At 40.1% G+C, this 27,776-nt stretch overlaps 1 protein-coding gene across 1 annotated transcript; it reads left to right on the top strand.

Moving 5' to 3' along the window:
* Positions 1–912: 912 nt before the first annotated feature.
* On the top strand, positions 913–27,776 carry RAB20 (RAB20, member RAS oncogene family). The gene is made up of 2 exons (XM_054388672.1): positions 913–1,084; positions 27,243–27,776. Exons 1-2 carry the CDS (start codon positions 913–915, stop codon positions 27,761–27,763), a joined length of 693 nt encoding a protein of 230 aa, XP_054244647.1. The 3' UTR covers positions 27,764–27,776.

The following is a 27,776-nucleotide window of genomic DNA, read 5'->3' as shown; positions in this document are numbered from 1 at the left end:
GTCCTGTTAAAATAGGACGTTAAAAAATATTTTCTGAATTTGTTTAGCATGAAGATGTTTCAACTGATGCCAAAAGGATAGGCTAGATCTCTAGGTAACATAAACGATTGCAATCCTGACACCTGAAATGGAATTAAGATGAGTTACAGCATCTGGGCAGCTGCTTGTGAGGAGATTTGCCACTCGCAAAATAATCCCTGATGAAAAACCTGCCTTTCACCAAGGCAAAAGCGTTTGTTTGGCGACTGTCACAGCTCCGCGGGAGATCCCCATTTTGGAGCCACTTTCTGCCACTCCATTTACGCCTTGGGAGAGGAGCAGGAGGAGTGATCTTTCCCCTGGGGCTCATAGAAGAACTGCGAAGCCGGTGACTTTGCTGTCACCGGCTGGAAAGACTGTCAGCCTGGGGCATCAGCACCCCACACCCGAAGGCTCAGCATGGCTGCGCTCGGGTCTCGCAACGCCCAAGGGAGGCGGCTTCCCAGCAGCCCGCCAGCAGCCACCCTGCTGCGGGATGGGAAGGACCTGGGGGACAAGGGCGACCAGGGCACATCTCCCAGATCCTCTAGGAAAGGGTTCAGATGTGAGCCGCCCCGCAGAGCGCCAGCCGCCTCCCGTCCTGCATCCCCTCCCCCTGGCGCCGGCGGAGGGGGCGGGGGCAGGAGCGGGGCCAGGCTTGGGATAGGAGGAGCCCGAGCTGGGGCCGGATCGCGGCAGCTCTGGTGAAGCTCCCGAAGTTTGTGCTGCCGGCAGAGGGTGGCTCTCGTTCCTCGTCCCGCCGCTTCCGGGGCTCTGCTCTGCCGGGCGGAGCGGGCCGGCGGGCGCCCGGGGGAAGGAGGCGGGCGGGCGGGCGGCAGCCGGCCGCCGGCAGGACGAGCCGAGCCGAACCGAACCGAGCCGAGCCGCGCCGCGATGAAGAAGCCGGACGGGAAGGTCGTGCTGCTGGGGGACATGAACGTGGGCAAGACCTCCCTGCTGCACCGCTACATGGAGAGGCGCTTCCAGGAGACGGTCAGCACCGTCGGCGGCGCCTTCTATCTGAAGCAGTGGGGTCCCTACAACATCTCCATCTGGGACACGGCAGGTGAGGCCCGCGGCGCGGCCCCTCTCGCTGGCGCGGTGCAGGGCGGCCTGGAGGAACGGGGCGTCCGGCCCCGCCGGCTGCCGGTGTTTCCCGGCGGGAAGGGTCTTCAAGAAACTCGCGGGGTGTTTGCCGTCCGGCTGCCCTTCTCCGCCGGCTCCTTGCACCTCCGCCGTCTCGCGCGGGGGCTGCCCGTCTGCACCATTCGTGGTTTGGTCACCGTACGTATGATTTTCTTTTCTCTGGTTCTTTTCTCCGTTGTAACGTAAGAGCTGGGTCGGGTGACCTCGGTCGCGACAGGTTCGCCTCTCCAAGGAGCCTAACACAGGGGAAGCCCGCTTGGTCCCGGCGTGGGGAGCCCGGACCGGGAAATCTTCCCTGGGCACTCGGTCCTCAGCGTGCTATGTAAAGTCACTCGCCCAAAACAAATGGTTTGGCAGTAGAACAAAGTCTGAAAAGAAGCTCATTTATGATGGACCAAATGGGGCCCCCCAACTACCAACCTCTTGTATTTTTTTGCCCCGCTTTACAAAACGTAAATGTCCAGAGAAGATGCGCATTTCCTTGCTTTTGCCCAAGTCGGTGGCTACTGACTGCAAATCCAGGCAGGAGTTAGAGGTGACAACTTTTGTTCACTTCACTGCACACCTTCATAGGTCCAGTCTATATCAGCTGGTGTCAAACTCAGACCTTGAAATGCACGCAGCTGGTGAACCCTACAGAGCTGACTCGTTCTTTCGCCGCATTGGTAAGAGCATAAGGGTTTAATGTGCAGAGAGCTTGGGCTGCAGGCAATTTTTGTTTGGGATGGCAGCCATGAGTTGTCTGGCCTGCTGTGTTGCGACAGACGGCATCTTCGGGATGCAGGAGGGAGTGAGGGTTGTGGTTTGGAGTCTTGGGATGGAGGAAGTGGGAGGGCATTGACTGGAGAAGTGGTTTGTGGTCTTAGTCATATGAATGTTTTGCTCTCGGTTATTACATCAGGAAGCTCTGCTCTGTCATGTAGAGGGCCAGGCTACCCTGAAAAGTGAGGTCTGTGAGTGTTCTTGCCTATTAAGTTGTTTGTGGGAGAAAGATCTTGTTCAAAAATTTCCTTATTTTCGTGTTTAGCTGGATTTAGTCAAAATTTGTTAGTGGTGCCACGAGGAACGCAGAGTTAATGTTCTTGAGAAACTTGGAGAGCCACAGCATCATGAAATATTCCAGTTACCCCTGGGTGACATTTAGGGGGGAAGTTAATTTGTTTTGTCACTTCATGTCACCATCTAGTCATAAATGGCTTTTTCTGCGTCACAAATTGAGAATGAGGAAGAGGGGAACGAAACTGCTGAGAAGTACTTTTCAGAAGGGAAAAGGAGGTGTTTAAGATCTTTCACTTCTTGCATTTCTTAATCTATGACAATGGTGCAAGCTTGCTGCCAGTGGCTCTGTTTTAAATATATTTTCCATGTCCTTTGCAGTATTTTTTTAAAAATTCTGCTTCAATTTTAGAAGTTAAGTGTTTTACTGTGGAGATTCTCTTGGCAACTGCTGATTGTTTCTAGTAAGCCAGTGGGCTTTATTTCAGCAGAATGATCTTGATTGTTCTTCTGTAGTTTTCCCTTATAACCTTCTGCCTTTTTTAAAAATCATTCATTATGAAATAAGATCCTCCCAGGCTTTGTCTACTGGTTTTAGAGTCATTTTTCCAGTTGTTTACACTTACTGCAGTGTTTTAATGAGTGTTAATTGAGGATTCAACCTCCAGCTTGATGTGGGATCTAGAAAGCTTCACGTGCTTTCTTGCACCCAGGCAATACCTGCCTTGGGACAATGCAAGCATTCAGAGCTCATGGCTTTCCAAGTGGCTGGAATTTGCTCTTCTCTCCGAAGCAGGTCCGTTGCTGATGCTGTCGTTTGTGTAGCACTGCAGTAGAAGCTCCCACTACTTCCTGAGCCTGGGCAGGACTGCTGTAGTAGGACTGCTGAAGTTCTGTTTGCAGAGCGCCAGCTGAGAAGTGTTGTTGTATTGAACTGAGGGCAGCATGACACATCTTCCTCGTTCTTCTCTGTTGTTGGAGTTAATGTTGATTGCAGTAGCCCCACTTTTGCATTTGAGAGGCAGGTACAGACTCTTGTACTGTCTCTCTGTTGATCTGTCTCCCTGGGGAATGATCGAAGTGCCAAGACAGGGCTAGACTCTGTTGGGACCTGTGAGCTCTGGTTTAGTAATGCCTCTTGTTAATCTTCTAAGAAAGAGCAGCTCCCAGGGCACATATGCTTTCTCCTGTCCTGGTGAAGGAGGAAAAGATCTTGTGGACACTGCAGCTCTGATGTTAAGTCAAGAAAGGTATTTAAAAGCTTGCAGTATTTTTTTTTAAATTAGTGTTTTCTTTCAAGTGGACCTTACACTTTTGGTGACCACGTGTCTGTGGTCCTTGGTCTGTGTCTGTTATCTCCCTGTGGTGTCACTGTCTTATCTCCCACCAAGTGGGAGTAATTTTTGTAGTAAGGAGGATTTAAAATTTAGCTCTTTTATCCATTTATTAACATGACATTACATAATGCTGAATTCTTATGAAGTGGTTACAGGGTCATAAAATACACTGTTTTCTCTAACCTTGTGTGCATGGATATATAGGGGAATCCAGAAATAAAAGATCTTCCAGGATATTAAAATTTCTTTAGCACAATAGCATGACAAAAGAACAGTTTGGTGTGTGCACCCACCTTCCCTACCTAAATACTGAGAACCAACTCAAGATGTCTGTCTTAATACCTCAGTAGTACTTTACGTAGTGTACAATGTAGAGACATGGAAGATCTGCCCTGGGAAAGGAGGGAATGCTTGCCAATAGCTACTACACTAGCATTCTGGTAAAATGGACAATTAGATAAGGTTAACTTGAATTCATGTTCTTTTAAAATTTTCTTCATATTGTATTTAGTATGTGAATGTATGTTTATTTTTATCCTTGCTTATCAGCATTATTTTGGAGTTGCTTATCTCCATAGAAGTCCCCTGTTGCTTTACTTTCAATTCAGTTCGGATGGTTCTTTTTTATTCTGTTAGGGGTAAGGCAGTTAGGTGTAACAATGTAAACCTGGATACACTGCAGCTTTGTTTCTGTAATAGAGTTTCATTTTTGCAGGATTAGGCTTTAGAGATTGATGACTATATGTCTGCAATAGCAGTGATGGATTAAAAGTTAAGTATATGTGGATATTAGTGGTACATCAGTTTAATTGCTGATTGTCTGAATTACTTAAAATGTGTCATTTTTACTCATCACTCTTGATCTTGCCTTCTCACTCTGTTATTCAGAAAAAATTCACCTCCCCCCCCACCGCCCAGGAAGAATTAAATTTTCTCATTAGGTACTTAAAATCTATGTATCAGTATTGTTATCTCTCAGTAAATCACAGAAGTGCACACCTAACCAGTTCTACTAAGTTAGGTCTGAAGTGCAAATCAGGCATTCTAAAGAGGACTCTTGGCTGCGTATTCACACCTGTCCTTATCTTGGAAAAAATCAGCTCCTTAGTATAGTCTGACTCTTTGATATTCTTACCTGCAAGTCTTGTAAAATGGGTGTGCAAAAGTTGGTTGATTTGATTATTTTTTAATGTAAATGCTCACAGCAAATAATTCAGCATTTCCAGTTTCCCAGTCTGATGATTACGAGAAAAGTTATTTGGAAATTGCATTCAACTCAAGGAGGTGAATAAGTCACAGATGGAAGAACACTTGGGAGAAGTATCATATGCTTGCCATATTTTAATGCTCTCTTTTTTTTTTTTTTTCTCATAGCCATCTGCTTTCGACTGTTTCTCCATTGTCAGAGGCTTGGATAGATGATCTTGTGTCTGATTCACCATGCTTGCTGTTGTATTCTTGGTTCGGAAAAGTATTCATTTACTTCTTACATTCTGATGCTACAAATTATATTTTCCTGTTTCCCATTTGGATTAGTTAATTAAAAGCAGTTTTTAAAAGTGCATAAACTATATAAAGCCCAGAGAAATGGTAAACTTTAAGCATGTTTTAAAGGACCAGTCTGCTGGATAGAGTCGTCTCTTAAACTGTTGAGCAATTGCTTTGAGACCTTAGTAGGAGTATGTAGTAGTATTTTTCTGGACCAAGGAAGGTCAGTGGCAGCACTAGCCGGAAGTTTCTCACATGAAAAGATTGGAAGTTGGAGACTCAGGATGTCAAAGCTATATATATGTATATGTGTGTGTGTGTATATATATCTATATCTTCTAGGCAGTGCTGACAGCAGCTGTGGAGTAATCCAAAACTTCCTGCTGGGTGTTGATGACATGCAGCTCCAAGCTGTCACGTAGCCTTTTATCTCAGGCAGTGCAAACATGTTGAAGTTCTGGGTCCTGCTCCACCTTTAAGCCTGGAATAATAATGTGTGGTGGCTGCAGCTAGCAATGTTGTGGGAGTCTTTTGGATGTTCAGGCATATTTTCTGGTGCTGTGATATTTCAAAATGAAAAGCTTGTTCTTATGTTAGATTTCAATCTCTTCAAGTTAGCAATCGTTCATCTGACACTGGTGCCCCTAGCAACAAGGTTTCTTAATAGTGGTCACGTCTCCTGTGTTGCTGGCTTAGTGTTAGAACAGTCAGCTGTGAAGTTAATGACAAGTATGTTCACTTCATGATTCTATAATTGTATTTTAAGAAAGAGGGTGAGTTTTGAACTTACCAACAGGCATGGAGAAGATGAAGGTCAGCTAGGAGAGCAAACTTCCCTTCTTTTCTTTCTTCTCATCCTGAGCTACCTGTCTGCATGCAAGAATTTGATTGATTCTATGACTGTTTTATTCTGTGAATATTCAGCTACCAGTTCATATTTTACACCCTACCCCCTTTATTTTGAACCTACCTTTTTTTGTTTGTTATTTTTTTAAAGTGACTTGTCAGAACTAGTAGGGATAAAAGAGATAAAGGCAGTCTGGAAAAGGCTTTTCTGTGGCTTGGGTCAACTGTAGAGTATCTGTGTAATGAACACTTACATCTCTGGTGACTAGTTTGCTGATATCTGATGGATTGGCGCTGGTGAGCCATGTGTAAATTACTCGCAGTTTCTGATCACCAGGAGTGTTTCTTTGGCAGCAGTGTGGGCAGTTGCCTGTGCTGAACTTTCTCAGGGTAGCTGTGAGTGTTTAGCTGGTAAAATGTGTTAGGTTCCTCTCTCACTTAGTTAGGTTTGAGATTGTTTTTTTTTGTTTTGTTTTGTTTTGGGCTTTTTCTGAATTTATCTGTGTTGATGTACACTTCCTTCTGCATGTGTTCTTGTGGAAAGGGGATGACTCAGTGAAGTTCTCAGGTGAAACCTGGGATAAGGTGTGACTCAGTCCTTGGAGTATGAGATCAGCCCAGGTAGGCTGGTCTCCCTGCTGCCCTGGAGGTAGACATTTCTGTGTGTAGTGACAAATATACAGATCTGCTGTAGGTAGGTAGGAAGCATGGTCCTCCATCATATTGAAACAGAACAAAGAAAGAGTAGGATTAAGTGATGTGTTTTCCTCATGGGTGAAGACTGGTAGTATCTACTCTGATAGTCAGATGTTTTTGACTCTTGGAAGTAGAAGGCTACAAAAAGGGAAAAGAGCTACAGGTGAAATGGTTAGGTAGGTGGGCCAAAGTGAAAAAGGACTCTGAGGTGTATGGGAAAGCCTTTCTGAACCATTTCTGATGAAATGGTGACAGCAGCCCAACGTTGAGGCTGGGTGTTGCCAAGTATGTGTTGAGGTATCTTTAACTGAGGAGGTTGTTTGTTGTAAGAGTGTAAGGGCTATCGCCTCAAAAAGTGTCTTAGGCATCAGGATCATTAAGTGAAGAAGGCTGCTGAGAGTGTACCTGTGCTCAAGGGCAGGAATGTAACAAGATATGAGATGGAAATTATGAGAATAATTTTTTTGTTGCTGGTGAATCACAGCTTGGGGGCCACTTGTCACCAAGAGGCTGTGATTTTTTTTTTTTTTTCTTCTTTTTTCTTTTTGCCTTTGGGGAAAATTACCTTGCAGGATGTGATATTGGCCTCTGTGTGTTAGTTGTTCACAATCGCTGCGTGTAAAACAATGGCAACTGAGGACCAGTGCCTTACATACAAATAGTGTGGTATCCCTGAGATTGCTGTGTGCAGCTATAATTCCTGCATCTTGAAAAGGAAATTGTAAAAGCAGAGTTTCAAAGGGACCTTTTGGCTAGGTGCTGAGAAAAATCTCTTCTGTATGTGGGGAAAACCCCTGAAGAGAGTTCACTGCTTGCAAGGCCTGTCTCTAAAGCCTCTGAAGTAGGTTGAGAGGCAGGATAAAGGCTTAGCATGGTTTTGTTGTGAAACAGTACAGCAGATTACTTTTTTTTTTCCTGCAATGAATGCTTCCTGAAAAGAACAGAATAACTTGGGAAGTGATTAAAAATATGAAGAATTACCTGGAGAAAGTCCTGAAGGGAGTTCTATTTTCAGTGTTCCACAAGTTAAAAATACGATAGACACGTGAAATCAAAGGCAGCAAGTTCACTGCTGCTAAAAGAAAGTGCTTTTGTGTGCAAATGAAGTAGAAATACAGAAATACCTTGTCAGGGGGAATTGTGAAAAATGCACATCAAAAAGAAACAAAAGTCAAAAGTAACACATTTTTATTTATTCAACTATGTCTAACTCACTTTATTGAAAGAGGAATTTTAGTTGTAATGTGTAATTCTAGTACCAACTCTTGTGGAGCCAAGCCAAGGCGAAGGGTAAGCCTGTTTAATGTGAGTACTGATACAGGCCAAGATAAATGTTGTGTATGAACCTCTGTGGTAAGTTCTGTATTCCAGCCCCCATGCTAAATCCCCACTTTGCATGTGGAATTTGGTAATAGTGTGCGAAGTGTCTGTGCTGTTCTTGCCTAAGTGGGGAAACTACTCGATGGTTCAGTAAGACTCACTCTGAATACTATTGCTGACCCAGGGTCTGTGCCTGGCTAAAACTGTCCAGTGTCATGCCATGGCATTGCAGCTTGACTAACATTAGCAACTTTGGAGTCCTCAGTAGCACCTCAGCTTCTGTAATGAAAGAGGTTGTCTTTGATTTCTAATTTTAGCCTGGAGTCAGGCCAGAGTTTGAGTCATATTTGTAAAGTATGACCATAATGGACCATAATATTGACCATTTTCAGGTGCATCTGAGTGAATGGTGGAAGGGAGAACAAGAATATGTATTTGTCTAGTCTCTGGTATATGGCCTCTGTTCTTGTTTCTCTGTTAAGTTTTTGCTTCTTAGCTTTGGTTGATACAAATGAATTTGTATGAGACCTTGAACTGATTGAAGACATCTGTCTTATACCCATGTTTTAAAGCCCCAGGTCTTAGGTTGGAGCAATACAGCAATCTTCATAATAAAGTTTGTGCCTTTGGCACTGCATCTTTTGTTCCTTGCTTACTGCAGGAAGAGATGTTTCCCAGTTCTCTGCCAAAATTGACTCGACAGCTTAAAGCTTTAAGTGTTGACTGCCTTCTTTGTAACAAAACCGAAAATGTATGGGAGGTAAAACCAAGAGAAATAGTCAAACAATGTAAAGGCAATGGCACAGCTGCCAAGAAACATTTCAGATGTATGGAAATTCATCTTCCTGGTACTGGGAGCAGGTGGAGAAATTGTAGAAAATTTCAGAAGGGTGTCCAAGAACTGGATTATTCACTTCAGTAAAACTGGTCTCCTAGTAGGGTGTGTGCAAAGGCATAAATAGATGGTCTGTGCAGGAAAGCAAGTTATTAATGGCCTGTTGCACTCTGCAGTTTGACTTCAGTATTTTGTGAAACGTGTACTTGATCAAGAAGTGACCACTTTTTCAACAGTTGGAGCTTGAGGGGAAAAACATGGGGATGAAGTGGGATACTTTTTTCCCCAGTAGTTCTTTCTTTGGTTGAGTAAATAGAATTGCACAGAGCAGCAAAAAGCTTCATTAGCTGTAATATAGAGATGAATGTGTACAGAGAACTCATGTTGACTCAGTTCTGGTTATTTCTGGGGTACCAGGCACATTGAGTAATGAAAAATAAATAGCTACTTAAAATAAGTATTGTATGTTTAGGTGCCTGAACTTGGGCAGTTTGGATTGTGATGTCTTTTTCTATTGACTGTGCAGTGAACTAGTACTCTTTCCTTCAGAAGAAAGGTCACAGCAGGTGCTTAAAATACAAGTACAGGGCAGGTAACTAGCTGTTAGCTGTATGGTTTTACAATTAATTCTTTGAGTCCTTGTGTACGGCTCATACTTGCTTTATCTTGCATGTAGATGCACACTATGGTGCACAGATGTCAAAGCCAGGGGGACTCATAGCCAGCTTCACAGTGCCTTGGCTAAGCTGCTTCTGATACTTAGGCTAGTTTAAGTATCTTTACTTGATACTAGAATCACATTCTATATTGTACATGAGTGTGCTCCTCTGTAATTACTATCTGGTGAAGAAGTCACTAGCCATGTGAGCTTCCAAGCGATTTCTCCTTTGGCAGTGTTTGACTGCCTGAACTGAAGGTACATTTAGTAATTCCTCATCTGAGTCACGTTGTACTATTGCAAAATACCCACACAAGTATCCTTTGTTTGGGTCTCTGTCCAGAAAGACGCTGAGTCTGTGGTGGATATGTTTGGAACCATTAAAAAATTCTGGAATGAAAGGAATAGTTTTCTTTCCCAAGTCTGACTGATTTGCTTTCTTCCAGGTGAATACTGGACAGAACATCCTGGGATTTGATCAAAAGGCATCAAACTTGTGATAAATTCCTTTTCTCGCACCTGCCATATTACCTATAACTTCATATGTAGCATTTGAACATGACAATTAAACTTAGCGTATGCAAGTGGAACTGCTGAAAGCAGAGGTGGTCCAAAGAAATGTGTGGGGTTTTTTTTCGTTTGTTCGTTTGTTTTTTCCCTTTTAATTTGAATTAATTCTCAATGTAAGTAGCTTGCCATCCTTCACCACAGGAGAATCAGGATAACATCCTTTGGGACAACCAATTCGATAAGTATACAAGATTTCCAAATTCTTCTAACCTTCCCGGGTGTGGGGAAAAAAACCAAATCTATAAGGGAACTTCTTAATGTTGTTTTTAAAGGGAGATAGATCATCAGATATGTTTTTTTAAATTTTCTGTTATATCTGTCCATCTCTTAGGAAGCAGACTGGAATTGGAACTGATTTTGAATGAGCCACTAAGTAGCCATTCATGGAATAATCCTGCTGATGGTTTAATGATCCATGTAGCTTGAATTTATTAGTGTGTTATAGATAAATCAAAAAGAGGCAAATGTATATTCCAGCTTTTGCTTTTTCATCAATTCCATTGAATATCAGTATGATTCAATCTAGTTTGTAGCATGGTGGAAACTGTATGTAAAGGACTCCAGAAGGAAAGACACTCAAACAGGCTCACATTTTATTATGAGTTAAAGCTTCTGTGTTTTCAGGTTCTTTCTGTTCTGTCCTTTCACAAATTCTTTTCTTGTTTTTGCTTTTTTCTGTAATGAAAATAACTAATTTCCTCAACTACAGACAATATCTCCTTTTTCCTTTTTTTTTTTTTTTAATTAATTGAAGATCGGAATAATTTTGTTAAATAATGATGTTCAGTCTGATAAAGATACTTTTCCCTTTTCTCTTTCTGGTTCATCCACTGACATTTCTTTCTTTAATCTGTTACATGTTTTAATATTCCTAACCACTGTTTTTGTATTTCATGAAATTCCTATGCGAAATGTGGAGAGATGTTGCCCAGCTATCCAGCTACCTTACATATTTAATTTAAAAATGGTCTTTAGTACAGCTGAAATAGCAGGCCATTTTTGGTTTACATTCTGCAGCTAATGACTGCTTAGGAATTTTTAGTCATGTGTAGTATTCCACCATAGATACTTTAATACTCGATAATTTATTTTCCTTTTAATTAAATCATTATCTCTAAAGTGAGGGATGGCTTGGTTAGACCTTTAGGAAAATGCTTTTCCTGTAAGAATTAAGTAGAATCACCAAAGAAAGAGTTTGGAAGGTGGGGCAAGAGAAATGAATGTGTTGTACACTTCATGAAGAATGTGAAACAAAAGTTAAGTAGATTTAAACAGACTTTAAAACAAATACCTAAATGCTGGTCATTGACTGGGTAATTTTACTTTGTGGAGTCAACCAACTTTGATTTCTGTTAGAGCTTATGTTCCAGTCCACTCAACAGCAGCAGTATAAAACCATGCATGTGTGATGTTGTGCCCCTCTTACAATGACCTTCAGTTGAGCTGCTCCATGCTTCCCTTTCTTCAAGGAGTTTGTGCTGACTGACTTCCCTTTTTGGTTCTGCAGGTTACTTTAGTGATGGGACTGAAGCTTTGTGCTGTTTAATGTTGTATGTTATGAAAGTCCTCAGTTCAGCTTGTTCTTCATTGGAGGCCTGTGGGGGGTGTCTGTGTCTGGATGTACAAATCTGTCATTGCTCTCAATTGCTGAAGTTAGAAATAAGGCTCTGAATTGTATTTTAAAGGGTTTTTATTATTAATAATTATTTGTTTACATTTTCTGTCATTGACACTCAAAGAAACACCTGAAGATTTTGGTTCATTCAGAAAAGGGAGAAATGACCAGATTCTGTAGTGGTTTATAGTAAAAAACCAAAAACAAACAAACAACAACAACAACAACAACAAAAAAAAACAAAACCAAAACCAAAAAACCCACAACAACCCCAAAAACACAACAAACAAACAAACAAAAACCCAAACCAAACCAAAACCCCCTATGTAGCTGAGTTGTCATCTTCCAAGCTGCATGAAAGCGATTGTCAAATCTTGTGGGATGCTGCAGATAACTTAAGTGTTTAAAAGTAGAACAACCCCCTCCACTGGTATAATGGGAGATACATATTAGGTTTGTTTCCTTGTTTTTCGTCAGGTACAGTCTTTTGCTTATCTAAAAATTAAATCCCTAATTTTGTGAGACTGAAAGTGTTTCAAACTGCTTGTCTCCTCCAACCCCTGCCAGTATGGCTGCTTATTTTTATAATGAGGAATTCCTATCAGACTGTCTTTAGTTCCTTTCCCACCACAGATAACTATCTGCTTCACACTTGTATTGTTTCCCTTACCTCCTTTCCTGTTCTAGCATTGTGTGCCCTTTCCCAACTGTTGTGCTCAATTTCTTCCCCCCCCTGCTTCGAGCCTTGGAAGACCAGTGGAAGTGGAACAGTTACTGTCTATCCTCTTTTTAGTGGCAGAGCGCTTTGTGATTTAGAGATGCTACCTCATTGCCTTAATTATGAAAGGATGTAAAGCATGCAAATCTGCAGGCAGTTCCCTTTCTGTAAGCAACTTCCCCTCATGGCGTGAGGATTGACTGGGTAGACACTGCACGGTGGTAACATTGCTCTTTGTTGCTTATTCTATATAGAAAGTTCATAATTATTTACAGTTTTCTGTAGTTTTACAGAAAACTTTTTACAGTTTTACAAAGTTTCCCTTTGTGCCAGATTGGAGAACATTAACAAGGTGAAACTGATTTTTACCATGGCTGTTCTGTGGTTTTTTTTCTTTCTTTAATGCCCAAATGAATGCTTCTAAAAAGTGAATACTAAATGTGCTCCTAAGAGCGTAGACTGAGAAGCCAGAAGTGAAATTAAAAGGGAGAAGTAGTTCTGGAAATGTGAAAGCCACGTGTTCATCTTAGCCAGAGCAAGTTCTGAAAACACAAGCCTTATGTCCTGTGATAAAGCTATCAGAGTGAAGAAATTTTAAGTACATACCTGTAAAGCCCAGGCAGCAGCTTTGTCTGACACAGTCTCTCATTTTTGGTACTTGCTGAAGGCTGCCCACCAGATCAGCAGAACTTCCTCCTGCTTTTTACAAATAGCAACTATCCAGAAGCATCCGGTTAAGACGACTTCCACAGAATAGAAATTGATGGGTTTTGGTAAGGAGTAGAAGCGGTTATAATATTCTTGAGGATAAATTATACATGAATGAACGCATGTGTTCATAGTTGAGAACCTACCTATAAATGAACCAATGTTGAAACAAATCATAAAAATAGCTGTCTACTGAGAGGGCCTAAGTTTATGTCCCATGTTATTAATATGAGTTTCTCGTCAAAACCCAAAAGTAGATCTTCCGTTCAGTTTGTGAGATCCATGGGCTTTAATTCTACCAATTTAGCAAAGTTTAAACATTTTTCAAACTGCTAGTGAAGTCTGGTTTAAAGTCAAGCTCAGTGTTACAAATTGGGAGCTAGCATATAGTTATATATTGAGTTCCATTTCACCAAAAGATACCTTAAATAAGAGGCATGGATCAAGTATCTGCAGGAGCAGACCATTTGTAGGTGCCTGCTATTGATCTGCTAACCATGGCTTCCTAAGGTTTTTTCAGACAACTCTGTTATTTGCGCATGCAAGAATAATTTCTCATGTTTGAAATGGGACACAGAAGGTCACTTCTGGCAAGACAACCTGCCAGCTCTCGATTCTTCTTTTGTAAAATGTGTTTTTTGTTTTTCAGAACACAAATGTTGTGATTTGTTAACACTTTTTTCTTTTTTTTACTTCAGTGGTGAATAGTGATGACTATCAGTATTCAGCTGCTGTCTTGCACCAGCTTCTGATTTGTAAAAGCTAGGTAACTTGTAACTATTTCTAGTCCTCCACTGGCTGTTACCTACTCCTAATCAACCTGGAAAGGCACTAGTAGCATAAAAGATTTATGGAAATAATGCTTGAGGTACTATGTATATAGGGGCTTAGTAATTATCTGCTAAAGGAACCATTGCCAGTATAGAGCCCCACTGCCTGTACTGAAAACAAAGCCATTCTGCTGCTACGGGAGAAGGATCTTCTTTGCCAGTGGGGAAGGGTGGGGAGGTGCATTCTCAGGCATATGTGACCAGATAGCCTTCACAGTCTTCCAGGCTATTACTGAAGGCTAAAGAACTGTTGTTTCTGGCACTCTGGAGATCCTCGAAAATGTCTGAGCTTTCTGCAGTGTGTAAAACTCCCTGGCTGGTGTCATGGAATGGCCCTGAAGTAGAGCACTGTGTGAGGGGCAGCGCTGGGCTCTGCCAGTGGGTCACTTCTGCTAATGTTTCTTAAGTATTGACAGCAGGATGGAAAGTAGCGTCGTTGAAGGGGGGGCTGATGGAAAATAGGTAGTGCCATGGCTAATATTTTTGTAAATGAAGCTGTCCTATGGGTCTGTGAAAGAGAAGGCTAATTTACTGTGTTGTCGATAGTATGACTCTCTGTGGGTACATGTGCACATAAATGTATAGCTGGTGGTTTGGTTTCCAATACTTGTGTGATGGTTTGAAACTGTCTCTTTAATTTTTCTTCTCAAAGGTCAAGCAGAGAAAGCTAAAGAGTGTAAATAAGTCATTATTGGGTGTTAGAAAGCAAAATGATGATTATTTTAAACAATTCCATTGGATAGATATGTTTAAGAACCACTACTCAAAACAAAGTAGGGGCAGTCGGAGTGGAGAGTTCGCTTCCTTGCTGGGCTGGCTGCTGTTTCTTCGTCTCTTCTGGCTGGAGGTAACACACTGACCTTGGTGAGCTAAGTTAACAGCCTCTTTGCTTTTAACTAACTCTGCTTTCTGCCAGGGGGGTCTGGGGGGGGGAGGCCTCTGGGAGAGAGGCCCCCTGGGAAAGGTCCCCTTTGGGGGAGAAGCAAAGGGAGCTTGGTTATGCTTTTCTCTTGATTGTATATATTTGTAAATGTTGTGATTTTTTTATATTTGTACATATCAATTGCATTTCATCATTGCAGATTTGCTTGTAAATACAGCTTTCATTTGCTTTCGAGACTGAGCTAGCCTGGTTATTGTCAGTGTGGGGGGAATTTCAGCTCACACTGATACAACTTGGGAAGAAGGCAATTGCAAACTGACAGCCAGGATGGAGAGATGCATATTTGTGTTTGGGTTTGAAGTGGTAATGTGGAAAAAGAATAATATTTCTAATGTATTAGACTATTTAATTGTATTTATAGTTGGATGCAAAACTTAATCCAAAGAGGATTTGCAATCAGTAACAATTAACTGTTTATCTTCTTTAAAATGTCATTGTTGTTAATTAAGAAGATTATTAAATTATTGTTATTTCCTAAGTCAAAAAATGGTGTGGTGTGGTAGATTGTACTAACTGACTTGCTATGCCTGTAGTTACCCTTCTGCAGAAAAATTCTATGGGGAATTTTTAATGTGTTTTTTTTTTTTTTAATAAGTTGTTAATGAGTATCTAAGGCAAAAGCAAAGTATCTAATGAAGAAGTTGAAAAGCCCAAGTAAACTTAAAATAAGAATAAAAATAAAGGAAACCAGGAAGCATTTCTTGTCTGTGAGGGAGCAGGCAGATGCTGAGTTGCTAACTCCTCTCTGAGACCTGGCAGGAATGCCTGTGGAGTGGGAGCATTTCAGAGTGTTTATTGGGACATGTTTAGGAGAGCAGTCTCAATTAACCCTACCCAGCTCTGGATTTACTTGTTTTATCCTTTTTTAAATCACACACCTGAATCAATGTTTGGTTGAGTGACTTGGAAGCCAGGTTAACTTGTCAGTTTGTTATTGAGCAACATAAAACATCCAGTATGTGTGGAGTGACCTCCTCGCCCTGCAGTGCTGGTCAAACTGTGCTAAAACAAACCTGGCTGTGCATTCCTGCCTCAGTGAAGGACCTACTTCTCAGTTTGAAGAGCAAACTTTGTGAGGGAGTGTAGGATTTTGAAAATCCCCTTTCTGAATGGTACTGAAGATAAGGAGCTGGCAACAGCTTCTATTTAGCAATTGTGTGGAGAAGGGAACTCATCTGCAGGGCCTGTTCCCCTATGGAAAGGAATTGTAAATGTAAGGAAAAAGTGTCAGTTTTCAGGTATTGGAAAGAAAAAGCAGCTGCTTTTTTAACTCATCCTGGGGAAAATGAATTGCTTTTCTGTAGGAGAGACTTTTCTTTGAGGAGAGGGATTGGTGTTCAGCAGGCATTACAACCGAAAGGCTTTTTGCGTAACCCAGAGGAAAGTGTCTCACGTAGGCAAGGTCCTGTAACTGGCCTCTTTGTTACCTACCACTGAGCAGTATTTGACCATCAAGCTCTGCTGCTGCTGCAGTTAAGTGTTCTGTGCTATTGCTTCCTGCAGAACTCTTCCAAAGTAAATCTGAAGGGTGTTTTGTTTTGTTTTTTTTTTTTGGCCCCTCATGGTGTGATTCCAATCATATCTTTCCTCAAGGAGGTCATGTGCCAAATGCCACTTCTTTTTAAATAACAGTTTAAAATTGTTTTTTAAACACAAAGCTCTAGAGGAATTTTACATTAATGCTTACATTTTACTTACATTTAAATTTCGAAATTAATCCTTGCACTCCGGCTCACATTTTAATACATGCAGACGGGATCTTCATAAATTTAACCCCCAAGCACCCCGCCATGTTATCTTTTCAGTACAGTTAGTGTTGATGCTAGATTTAATTTGAAGTTCTGGTGGAGCATTTGCTTGTAGGCAGAATGATAATGTCCCATAAATCTGGCATGCCCTCATTCTTTTTCCCAGACTTCAGTATTTACATAAAACATCTTCCTACACAACTGTGGGATTTCAGAGGGAAACAGATAAATACTGGTGTTTGGGGTTTGGTTTGTTATTTTTGTTTTGGTTTTGTTTTTTTAACTTTTTACCAGTTCGTGTTGCAGATGCACTCAAGATACGCTTGCTGCTTTGGCAGGGCTAAGGTCAATTCAGTTTGTACAAGGTGCTGCTCTTCCAGACAGCCAAAAATATGTGGACTACTTGAAGCTTCTTGGGTTATTTCCTTCTCTTGGGAGTAAACACACTACATCAAGAAAAGGAAATGAAATGGGTGATTGAAAACAGTGAGTTGTACCTAGCTAAATGAAATTGTAGAGGCAGCAATGGGATCTTTAGCTGCAAGTATTTTTTGGGGGGTTTTGTTTTTTCAGGTCTAGCCAAAGTTTTTGTTGGTAAAAACATGCTATGCAGTATGATTAGGAGTGGGTTTTCTATGATGTAATGCTTTGTATTACTAGGCATAACATTATCAAATAAAAATTTTGGATAGAAGGTGTATTGGTGGAATGAAATTGATGTTTCTATTGGAGCTTTGATTTTGAAATTAAAATTTTTGAGAGTTTACACACTGAGGCTTAACTTCATTATTAGATGGTAAGTTCTGATTTGTTCTTGCCAGCAAGCAAAATAATTTTATATATATGCAACAGAACAGATTCCAGGTACTGTTTTGTCCCAGAAAGGTAGAAGCTAGTTCATGGGCTAAATCTTGTAGACAATAGGGATCTTCTCTGATAGTATTTCTTCTCCTTTATATAGGAGTTGTGTAGCTTCTTTTTCTGGTAAAAATGTTGCTGGTTGTATGTACTATGAATATGCATTTAGTACGAAGACACTCAGTTTATAAGCTTCTTTAAAAAGATGATTTCAGCTAGAAATATGCAGACTGAACAAATATGTGAGGTTGCAAATGGGACAGACTAATGGTATGGAGTGCTGGTAACAGGTTAAGCTACATTCATTTGGGCAGCAATATGTATTTTGCAAGGTCCTTTGAGTTGTTAGATGAGAAACTGAGCTATTGGTACTGAATGTGGCCCTGAGCCCATGAGCTGTTCTGAAAAGTATATACCAAGTGTAGGGAAGGGTGAAAGTAGTGAAGAATTTAAGTGAACTTGGAGCTTCAGTGAGACTCTTCTGCAGTCTTGGTTATAGGATAATATGGAAAGATTGGAGAAAAGAGTTACAAGTATGGTTAATAGTTTAGAGGAATCTGCCAGAGGTGAAGAACCTGAATGTAAAAAAAGTTGATTTCTCTGGCCTAGTAAGAAGGAGGTTAAGTCATACAGAAATACCCTTTAGGGAGAAGTGTGGAATTTTTCTGGATTTGGGGGAATGTAGTGTTACTTTTTGGGGTTGCAGTGTTTTGGGGTTTGCAGTGTATTCTTGTTTGTTTTTAAGGTGAAAGTCTATCAAAATTCAGAGTCTGAAAGCTGGAATACAACAAGGTAAATTGTGGGATATTAACTGCTTTATGTAATACAAATTCCTTCTCAGTCACAAGATGAGGGCAAAGTGAAATTCTGTCATGTTTATTAGGCAGGAGATCAGACTTAAATGAGGATTACACTTGATCTGTGGCCTTGCTCTGTGAATTTTTTTTGTTGTTGTTCTTTTGGGGTTTTTTACCCCCCTTTCTTTCTCGTTAGCTTGATCTCTTCCTTCCCTTGAGTGTGTCTGACAGGTCTGTCTTTGGGAAACCAGTAATGGAAACCTTCACTGCCAGTTATGGAAAGAAAATTGATAAACTAGACTTGATTAAAAAACTTTCTTGGAATCTTTAGACTAGTTCATGACTGAATAATACAGGATTTGACAAGATGACTGAGAGAGGCAAGTTTGAAATATGGGTGAGAGTGTTTCATCTGTAGTAATCAGCTTTTATAGATACCCCTGTGACTCAGCATGCTCTGAGGGATCTAACAACAGATTGATCAACACCAGCATAAACTGCTAGGCATCTGCTTTTTAGGTTTTTATCTGTCTTTAGAAAGTGAAACTTTTAACTTAAAGGCACGTTTCTCTGAACTGTCACACTGCTAACTGTCAAAAAAAGAACAGCAAATTTTTACCCATGTTCCATTTGTGAGTTCTTTAAAAGTTGTATTACCAGTCAAGGCTGCGTGTCTTTTGAGTCATTTCTTCAGCACATCAGAAAAGTGTCGAGACTAGAAATTTATTTTGAAGCTTTTACCTCTACATGCCTGGAAAAATAATAAAATAAAAGCAATCATACAGTAAAAAAATCCCATTCTTTTCTATTTTGTCAATTCTATTAAGCAGGGGTTTGTGTGCCCTTTGGCTGAGGAAGAATGATCGTTGCAAGCTGTCTTCTTCTGATAAAACTCAGATGATCCTGCAGCTCATTAACCACGTCTTACAGAGTTTGGCATGTGATGTGCAGTGCACCATGCTGACATTACTCTTGCATAACTTCTCAGCATGCTATTTGTCATAACAATAGAAGACCCATTTCAGTGAACTTCTTTGGAAAAATTTTTTTATGTGAATTGCGCCAAAGTATTGCTTTTGGAATGTTAATTGAATTGGTGTTTTAATAGCAATTAAAGGGTCAGTTGAAACTACTTGACCTATTGGTATAGTTCAAGCAAGGGTGAGGAAAAGCTGTTCTCAGGAAGGATGTGGGCGTGATGGGGGTTGTTCTCCCAGTTGGTCATGGCTGTCTTGAATGGTTGTGCTATAATCCCTCTGGGTGAATATAGTGAAAAAGCAAACACAGACAAAATAAAATCGTGAGTGCTTTTTACTGATGAAAACCATAAAAGGAGAAGCAGATTAATAATAGTTACTGCTGCCATTTATTTTAGTTGGCTGTTAGGGTGACTTGCCTTTTGAAAAGGCTGTAAACTGAGAATAAGCTTGAATCTGTAAAAAAATACAGGGAACATTACTGTTAGAGAATCTATTAATCCTCTTAAGGGAATGCTCATCCTTCAGGAAGTAGGTAAAGTGGCTAGAATTTTAGGGCAGAATTTTTTACTTACTTCCTATTTGTTGGTCTCTGGTGAAATGTGTCCTGCAAAGCGTATATGGTGTATTGGTTATTTTTAGTTCAGTTATTAAACTTAAAGGGGAGGGGAAAGAAGTAGACAAAACAAAATCTGGATATAGTTTGTTTGTTTGTTTGTTTTAAGTGCATTACTGTTTTTAGGTATAGAGTGTAGTGGAATTTCCATTTCCAGTAAATAAATGGCCTTTTTTTTTTTTTTTCATTTCAGATGCCTTCTAGTGATTCTTTTTGTTTGTAAAGATTCTGAGTTGATTCCTTTCCCAGTGGTACTGGCAATGATTACAACTCAAAACATTGAATTCATATGCTGCCTTTTCAGTTAAAAAAAGCAAAATGAGAAAAAACTCAGATAGAATACAGGGTATGCTATGGGGTTTTTTTCTGTAGTTCATCTTTATGCTCTTTAAAAACTTTCCCCCCGCCTCATCTCTGGCCTACTTTCCATATCTGTTTCCATGTCTAGTTTTGTTTGGGGTTTTGTGTGAAATTAGTAGGGGAAATAAGCAGAAATGAATGATTTGTAGATTCAGTGCTCTTACCTAAAGCAGGGGAAGTGTAAGTGCGTTGCTTTTTGTAAGGCACACTGGTAGTTGCTGGTGTGGACTAGCCTTCAAGGGGGTGGTTGTCTTCTCTTGGTAGGGCGTTAATAGCTAATTTAGATGCCTGAAAGGATATTAGTTTTGTTATGTAAAAGAATGGAAATGAAGAAGAGTTTTACTTTTTCCCTTCCATGTTACATTGGAGACAGAATCCTCAGTAAGGCTTTGATGCATGGTAACGCTAATCATCTCATCCAGTTTTTCCTGAATGCTATCTAGCTCCTTCTCATATTTCATGGATTATATATTAGTATCTGTTAAATATTCCAGCATAAGTTTGTAGAGGACAAGTGGTTGTCCTCAAAAGATAAAATACAAGATTTGTGCTCTCTTGTAAAAATTTTGTTTAAGAATTTGTCCTTTCAAACGTCCCTTCAGTGTATTTTCCTCTTTTTTATTTCTGTCAAAATTTAGGTTTTCTAATAACACAGGTTACGTATATTTTGGGATATGTTTTATCACAAACACAGCTGGATCACTGACAATATGTCAGAGGCTTCTAAAAAAAAAAAAGTCTTTAATATTTCTATTTACATGGTTCATAAATCTGGGATTGTAGTGCCAAGGCATTTCCTATTTCATCTAAATCTTTCTCTGCCTCCAGTTAGATAACCAGTTGAATTTTCTCAAGTAACTTAACAACCTGTTCAGACAAAATCAGATCTGTTGAGTGGAATGTTTAAATATTTGTTTGAATTCTAGTTTATAATATACCAGTAGACTGTATAAGATGTCAGTATATTAACTCAGTGGGGACTAGATTAGAGTGGTATAATATAATGGCATTTCCCAATCAGGAAAATAATGTGACATTCCTCTTGTATAGCAGTGCACTGAACTCTTGCAATCTGCCTTTTATTCTAATGTCATGAAGAGTGTTAGAAAACATCTTCTGCTTCACTGTTTACAGTTTTGTAAGGTAGGTGGTTTAAATACATCGTAGATTCCTCTGAATTTAAGACTTGCTCCTTTTGAATATTGTGATCTCTGATTGAAGTTGTGTTAATTGCTTCTACTGTAAAAGTGTTTTTGAATAACCCCCATTTTTAAAGAGCAGATCTAAAGGGGTTTAAGTAATACAGAGATAATGATTATACAGCGGATAAGTTCCAGTCTTTCTAGCCGTGGATTTTTGTGTCCAACTGTAATGCTTGTTAGAGAGGGTCTGATATTTCTAGTATAATAATCAAAGATGACTGAAGGACAGGGCTCACTTTGATTGTGATTTCTCATTTGCCTAAGAGAGAGGAATGATTGCTCATGTTTGTATGACTTTCTTTCTCACACTGAACTCCAGCTTTGCAGAATGAGCTTTGCAAGTCCAAACTGATTTACATTTGTTGAGCCGGGGACATATATGTCATCTTGGAAATTTCAGACTCGCACAAAACTCAAATTATTTATTTGCAGATTAAGGCAAAGTACATAGACTTAAAGGAAGAAATGGTCTCGTTTGTAATTTTAAATATTTATTATGAGGTAGAAATAGTTAGGAATTGAGAGTGAACTGCATTTAAAAATGGAGTAAGCTTGTCCTATCATATATTACGTTGACTCCACTTTCTTGATTGACTGTTTTTGGTATTTTTTTCATTGGAGAGCTTGATTTAAAAAGATTCCTTTGTTCATTGTTCTCTTAACCCATGTGGCTGTTATAGTCTTTTTCCATGTGTAGCTCTTTCTACTTTAAAGCATGAAAGTGAAGCCCTTTGCGTATTAAGATCAGTACTTTCCTATGTTTATCTTATGGATGTCTTTGACAAAGCAGAACATATCTAATTTTAATAACTTAAATAGAAGTTCCTAAAATAGGATGCAGTTCATGCCTTGAATGTTGATTCATATCTAAGTAATGAGCGTAAACAAAATTAATGCTGTCTTGATTTTTAGTAGTGCCAGAGGTCTATTGTATTAGGAAAATTCAATGTGCACAAGAATATTCTATAGTGTAGCATTGTGAATGAGTAATACTGGGTAAAGGTGAAGCTTAAATGAATTTTCTAGTTGCTCAACTTTGCTTCAGTGGTTGAGGTTTTTGGGGGAGTTGTGGTGTGATGTTCTGGTTGGGTTGTTTGTTTGTTTGTTTTTTAAATCCTCTCCCAGAGACTCTTTTTCTATTGAGAATTTTGTCTTAGAGGAAAACCAAATGTTGGCATTTTTCTAATAGATTGGGGAAATCAGGTATTCAGATGGCTCCTGGATATGTAAAAATTGAGCCCTCCAGTGCTTTCTGACTCATTTGTTTCCACCAATTCCTACTTATGGTCCTCCATGTTAATAATTTGGGATGGAGAGCTTTATTTTTATCCCCAAGTAACCCACAGGCATAGTTGCATTCTTAATAAAGCTCCTCACTTTAAGGGAAATGTGATTAAAGCCACCTAGAAGGAATAAATATCAATCTTGACCAAAGTAGTGAAGAACTCTTGAGTTCATCAGTTATCAAGACTTTACAGCCTGATTCATGTGTGGGCAGGGGACTTTAAGGGACCTTCATTGTTTGTTCTTTGACAATATATATCTTGGTGCACAAACAGAAGTCTCAGTTCCCAGCAAAATTGTTTCCCCTAATGCCCTTTAAAGGGTCACAACCTTGCTGGTTTATCTGCAAGCAGAAGGAAATGCTGCTCCTTAAAAAGGAGCTTCTTTGTCTACTCTGGTGATCACGCGGATGTTCCCGCTGAGGTAACTGAAGAGCATCAGGGTCACCCTTTGAACCTTCATCCACTGCAGCTGAGTCTCTCATTTCTTTCTAAGACTGATTTCTGTGCTGTGTCAGGAGTGTTGTACTTTCTCTTTTCTTTCCTGTTTTTGCGCCTTCCTAATGGCACAGTTCCTATCTCTGTTCATGTACACTCAAGTTCAGGCTCTTTTATAAAGGAGAAAGAATTTGAAAGGCAAAGCCTAGCTGGTATCTTGTGTTTGTGTTAATTTCTCTCTATTATTCAGATTACAGTCCAGTTTAAATTACAGTGAAAATCCTTGGAACATACCTGGTTTATAGCCTAAGTACCGTTGCTCATTTTTTAATGCAATCTTAGTGTGCTTTTATCACTGTACCTTCATGCACTTCTCCACATAACATCTATATTTCAAGAACTCAGAATTTAAGACCCTTCTCAGACTGTGATATCAAAGTAACACGATTACTTTTTTCAGTACTTTCTGGAAGACCTTTGTGGCACACCCGTGTTTGTGATGTTTTATTCCCTCAAGACTTAAAGTAACAGTCTGTTTTGCATTCTTGTACGTGCTCAACACTGAGAGATTTAAAACTTGTATTTCAGGTAGAGTATTTCTTGAAAGGGTACGTATGTGTGAAGTTATGCCACTTAAGAAATTGTGGTGAAAGCCTTTGAAGAGGTTATTGGTAAGGAAGATTTAAATCTAGGTGGAGGAAATTTTTGTTCTTGTAAACATCAACAGAAGGTTCACAGGCTGCTTTGTATGCCATCCTTGGGAATGGTAGGCAGGAGGAGAGCTCCAAGAAGGTGACTAGGGCAGTGGCTAGTACTGTTGCAGTCAGTAAATCCCACAGCAGGGGAGGGAAGAGGATCCTTGGTCAAGGCTGTGATCCCATACCGTGTTCACATGGGCTGCCTAGGGCTTAAATTCAAGTCTCAACTTTGCTCAGTTACTAGGCTGGCCTCTTGCGAGGTCTGCTTTTCTCCTCTTTCTTAGACTACTTTATGACAACCATCACGGGACTTGGAAAATACTTGTTGGCCACACTGCTCCTGAGTGGACTGTTGAGCGTGTCTACAGCACCGGCTTTCATATATTTGCTGGACGAGCCTCTGAAAAGCTAATGGTGTTGCAGGTAGTGATATGGCCACAGGCTTGTTGAACTGATGTAAATAAGGCAAAATATAAAGATGGAATGAAAAATAAAAATTAAGTTTAGTTGCTTGGTGTACAGGCATTTCCCTGATGTCTTTGTAGTTGATTTGGCTCTTCTTGCAATTCCTTTGATTGCCAATTATTTGATAGCTTTGGCACTCTTCCCTGTTACCTTTGTTTTTTGAAAGGGGGAAATTGTTTAATTCTTGGATTCAGGATTAATTTAGCTAACGGTGTAAAGACATACGTGATTGGAGTGGGACCAGATGGGTCCAGAGAAGGAATAACTTGCCATTAGAAGGGAGTGGCTGTTCTTATGCAGCAAGTCATTCCCTGTAATACCTGATACAATTTTGCCTGACATCTTGGAGACAGGTAAAAATATTAAATGCCTTGTGTAGTTTTGTGTGTTTTTTTTTTTTTTTTTCCCCAATGTCTAGGGCTTTTCCAACCTTTAAGTGCCAGGAGAAATCTGTACAAGGAAACTGTGCTGTGAAAATAAATTACGCATTTTTTCTTCATGTAGATTGTGCTCTGTGTGGGTGAGGAATAATTTCTCTGACATAATTAATCCCTTATGCAAGGTAAATTCTTCTTACTGCTCTTTCCCCTTTTCAACAATGTATTAGTTGTAAAGTAGCCAGTTTGTAGTTAGAGTGTAGAAGTGTCATAGTTTATATTATGCTGTGCAAGATTAGATTAGCATGCAAATTATATAAAATAAGTAATAGTATTGTTCTAGTACTTCAGTTCCTGCAGCAAATGATTCTCAGGGCTGGATTTTATGGCTTAGGCATCTGAAGTGGGTGTATGGAGGAGGATGTATGTTCCATTGTGGTTTCCAGACCACAGTATAATCAGGATTCAGATGAAAACAAAGTAGGTCACAGCACAAACTTCTGAAAAGCTGGAGGCTTTTAAAGACTTGGTTGCAGTGCAGCTGAGAGCACAGCTCTGAATGTGAGATGGGAGGAAAAAAGTTTAAAACCACTGACCTCCTCCCTCTTCTGTATCCTGGTCTCTCTTGCCCAGCATACCTGAACAAGAGCATATCCTTTCCATTTTTTTTCCACTTCTTCTAACTACCACATCATTGGTTAAGGAATTTCTTTTGCTGGGGGAAGGCAAATTGGAGGCTATACAAAATTTTGCACAGAAGCAATTTTCCATAAACTGCCTAATGCCTTTGCAAACACCATTGATTGAACTTTTGATCACTGCAATGTCATATAACATTTATTGCCAATTATACACTGCGCGGGAAAGTTTTTAAAGTACAGGCATTATCTTTTCCATGTGTAATCTTCATTTTCTGTCTTATGAGAGAGAGGGAATAGTTGTTCCTGGGTTACTTTCTTAGTGTTAGGCCTGAATTTATAGACATCTCTTTATGTCTTTTTTTTAATTTATTTTCAATTATTTGCTAGCCTGAGAGATGCCACGTTTTTGGCCTCATGCAGAGTTTTGCATGCTGCTGAGCATCTTCACCAGCTTCCATTTATACTTCTTTACAGTGTACACTGCAGCTTTTCAAATCTAGTTCTCTGTCAGTTACTGGAATGTCACTCAGTGTTAAAGGTATGGTGAACTACAGGTTTCATGTTCTAGCCTTATGTTTTCCAGTTTTGTTTTACTGATGACACTTTGTCAGTCTTCTGGCCACTATGGGCTAGAGTCCAGAAGTCTGTCAAAGGGCTTATGACGGTGACTCAATGATCTGTTCTATACCTGACTGGAGGCAGGCTCTAAATTACTTACACAGGGTGCGTGTTCGTGTACAGATGTGTTTTGCCAGTACAAGTACACACTGACCTGTATTTTTCATAATTAATTTCTTCTGCCTTTCTTGTTTCACAGTCAGGGATTTCCTGATGGTGTAACTTATGGTGGTCAGCAGCATTGTGCAGAAAATGAATGTAACCATATCACTTTCAGATTTTCTATAAACAGAGGCAAAGTGACGGTGAAAAAAGACTTGAAGAAACTATGGTGGTTCTTAAATATTAGGAAGGGTTTGGGTTTTTTGTTTTGTTTTAATTTAATATATATACTTTTCTTCGTTCATACTTCTGTAGTGACCTGACTCTGATGATGAGTGTGTTTTATCTTTTTCTCAGTCAAGCTTTGGGGAATAAAGTGAATGTGCTGCAGCAAATTCTACATGTAGCAAATATTTGGGGGAAATTGCAGCTCTTGATAGGAAGAGGAAACACTTCCTGTATTCTATTTTCCCTTAGTCCTTTGGAACTACTGAAGCACTTCTCAGAATTCAAAGAAGAATCAGTTTTGTCTTCTGAGAAACAAATTAAAGAGACTATGAAGGTGTAGTTGGAAGTGCTGGTACATACTGAATGACAAGGAGGAAGAAATGTTTTAAGTCTTGTTTGTTGAGTGGTGGTCAACTCAAACTACTCTTAGCATATAGAGTTCTCTTTATTGTGTGTGTTTAATACTCTAAAAACCCCTTGAACGCTTCCGGTGGGACAGATGCCTCTCAGTACTAATTCTATACAGCAGCATCAAAGACAGGAAGTCTTTTCCTCTGAAGCCAATGTACCTGAGAACTGTGGGCATGTAGCACAGGACTCAATTGCTTACAAAATCCTTCAAAACCCGGGAAGAAATGGGTTGCTAACTTTGATCCAAATTTTTGAACTAGATGTACTTGAAAGTGTGTACGGAATTTATATGGGTAATAAATTCTAGCAGAATTTGAAAGAGTAGATCTAATTTTCTGTTTATAAATAATTAGGTGGAATGGGCTGTCTATGGATGCAAGCAGGGTAGTCAGTACTGTGACACAAGCTAGCATGCAATTTGATAAAAAGCAGACTTTCTTTTTTCTTTCCGCAACTGTGAATGCGGTGTCATGCTTCCTTGCTCACTCTTCTTTACAGGTCCCCTGCTCCGAAATTGAGCAATCAGTGAGCTGAGCTATTCTGTGGCTCCGCTGCACTCTTAAAGAAAATCAAAAGGAAAAAAATTGAAAATGCTTCATCCAAACTTGTGAAATTGGCTTAAAACTCCTTAAACTCCTTTTACTCAGTGAATGTAGCTTCCAGCGCACTAACTTTTTGTTGTGTTTAAACCTTTGCCAGGTCGGGAACAGTTTCATGGCCTTGGGTCTATGTACTGCAGAGGAGCAGCTGCTGTGATCCTCACATATGATGTGAACAGCCTCCAAAGCCTGACAGAGCTGGAAGAAAGATTCTTGTCACTGACAGACAGTGCGAGTGCTGACTGCATTTTTGCTATTGTTGGAAATAAAGTTGACCTCACCGATGACTGTGCTTTACCACCGGATGAAAATAGACCTGAGAAGTCTGTTGCTAGCTGTGGCTCGAAGGTGCGAAAACAAGTCCGTGCAGAGGATGCGATTGCACTCTATAAAAAGATACTGAAATACAAAATGATAGACGAGAAGGATGTTCCAGCAGCTGAGAAAATGTGCTTTGAGACCAGTGCAAAAACAGGATACAAGGTGGACTACCTCTTTGAAACCGTGTTTGAGATGGTAGTCCCGATAATCGTGCGGCAGAAAGCGGAGGGGCCCTCGCAAACCGTAGACATCACAGACTACAAGCCAGCAAAAAGGACAAAATCTGGATGTTGTGCCTGAACCATTTACACGA

The sequence above is a fragment of the Indicator indicator genome, chromosome 1 (genome assembly GCF_027791375.1).
Source record: "Indicator indicator isolate 239-I01 chromosome 1, UM_Iind_1.1, whole genome shotgun sequence".
NCBI lineage: Eukaryota > Metazoa > Chordata > Aves > Piciformes > Indicatoridae > Indicator > Indicator indicator.
The sequence above is the reverse complement of the archived record's forward strand: the minus strand, read 5'-3'. Positions and strand labels throughout refer to the sequence as shown.

What these genes read in the sequence shown, in the direction of transcription:
- RAB20 (XM_054388672.1), top strand. Translation starts at nt 913, where the DNA reads ATGAAGAAGCCGGACGGGAAGGTCGTGCTGCTGGGGGACATGAACGTG. An exon ending in CTCCATCTGGGACACGGCAG is followed by an intron (nt 1,085 to 27,242) that starts GTGAGGCCCGCG and finishes AACCTTTGCCAG; the next exon opens with GTCGGGAACAGTTTCATGGC.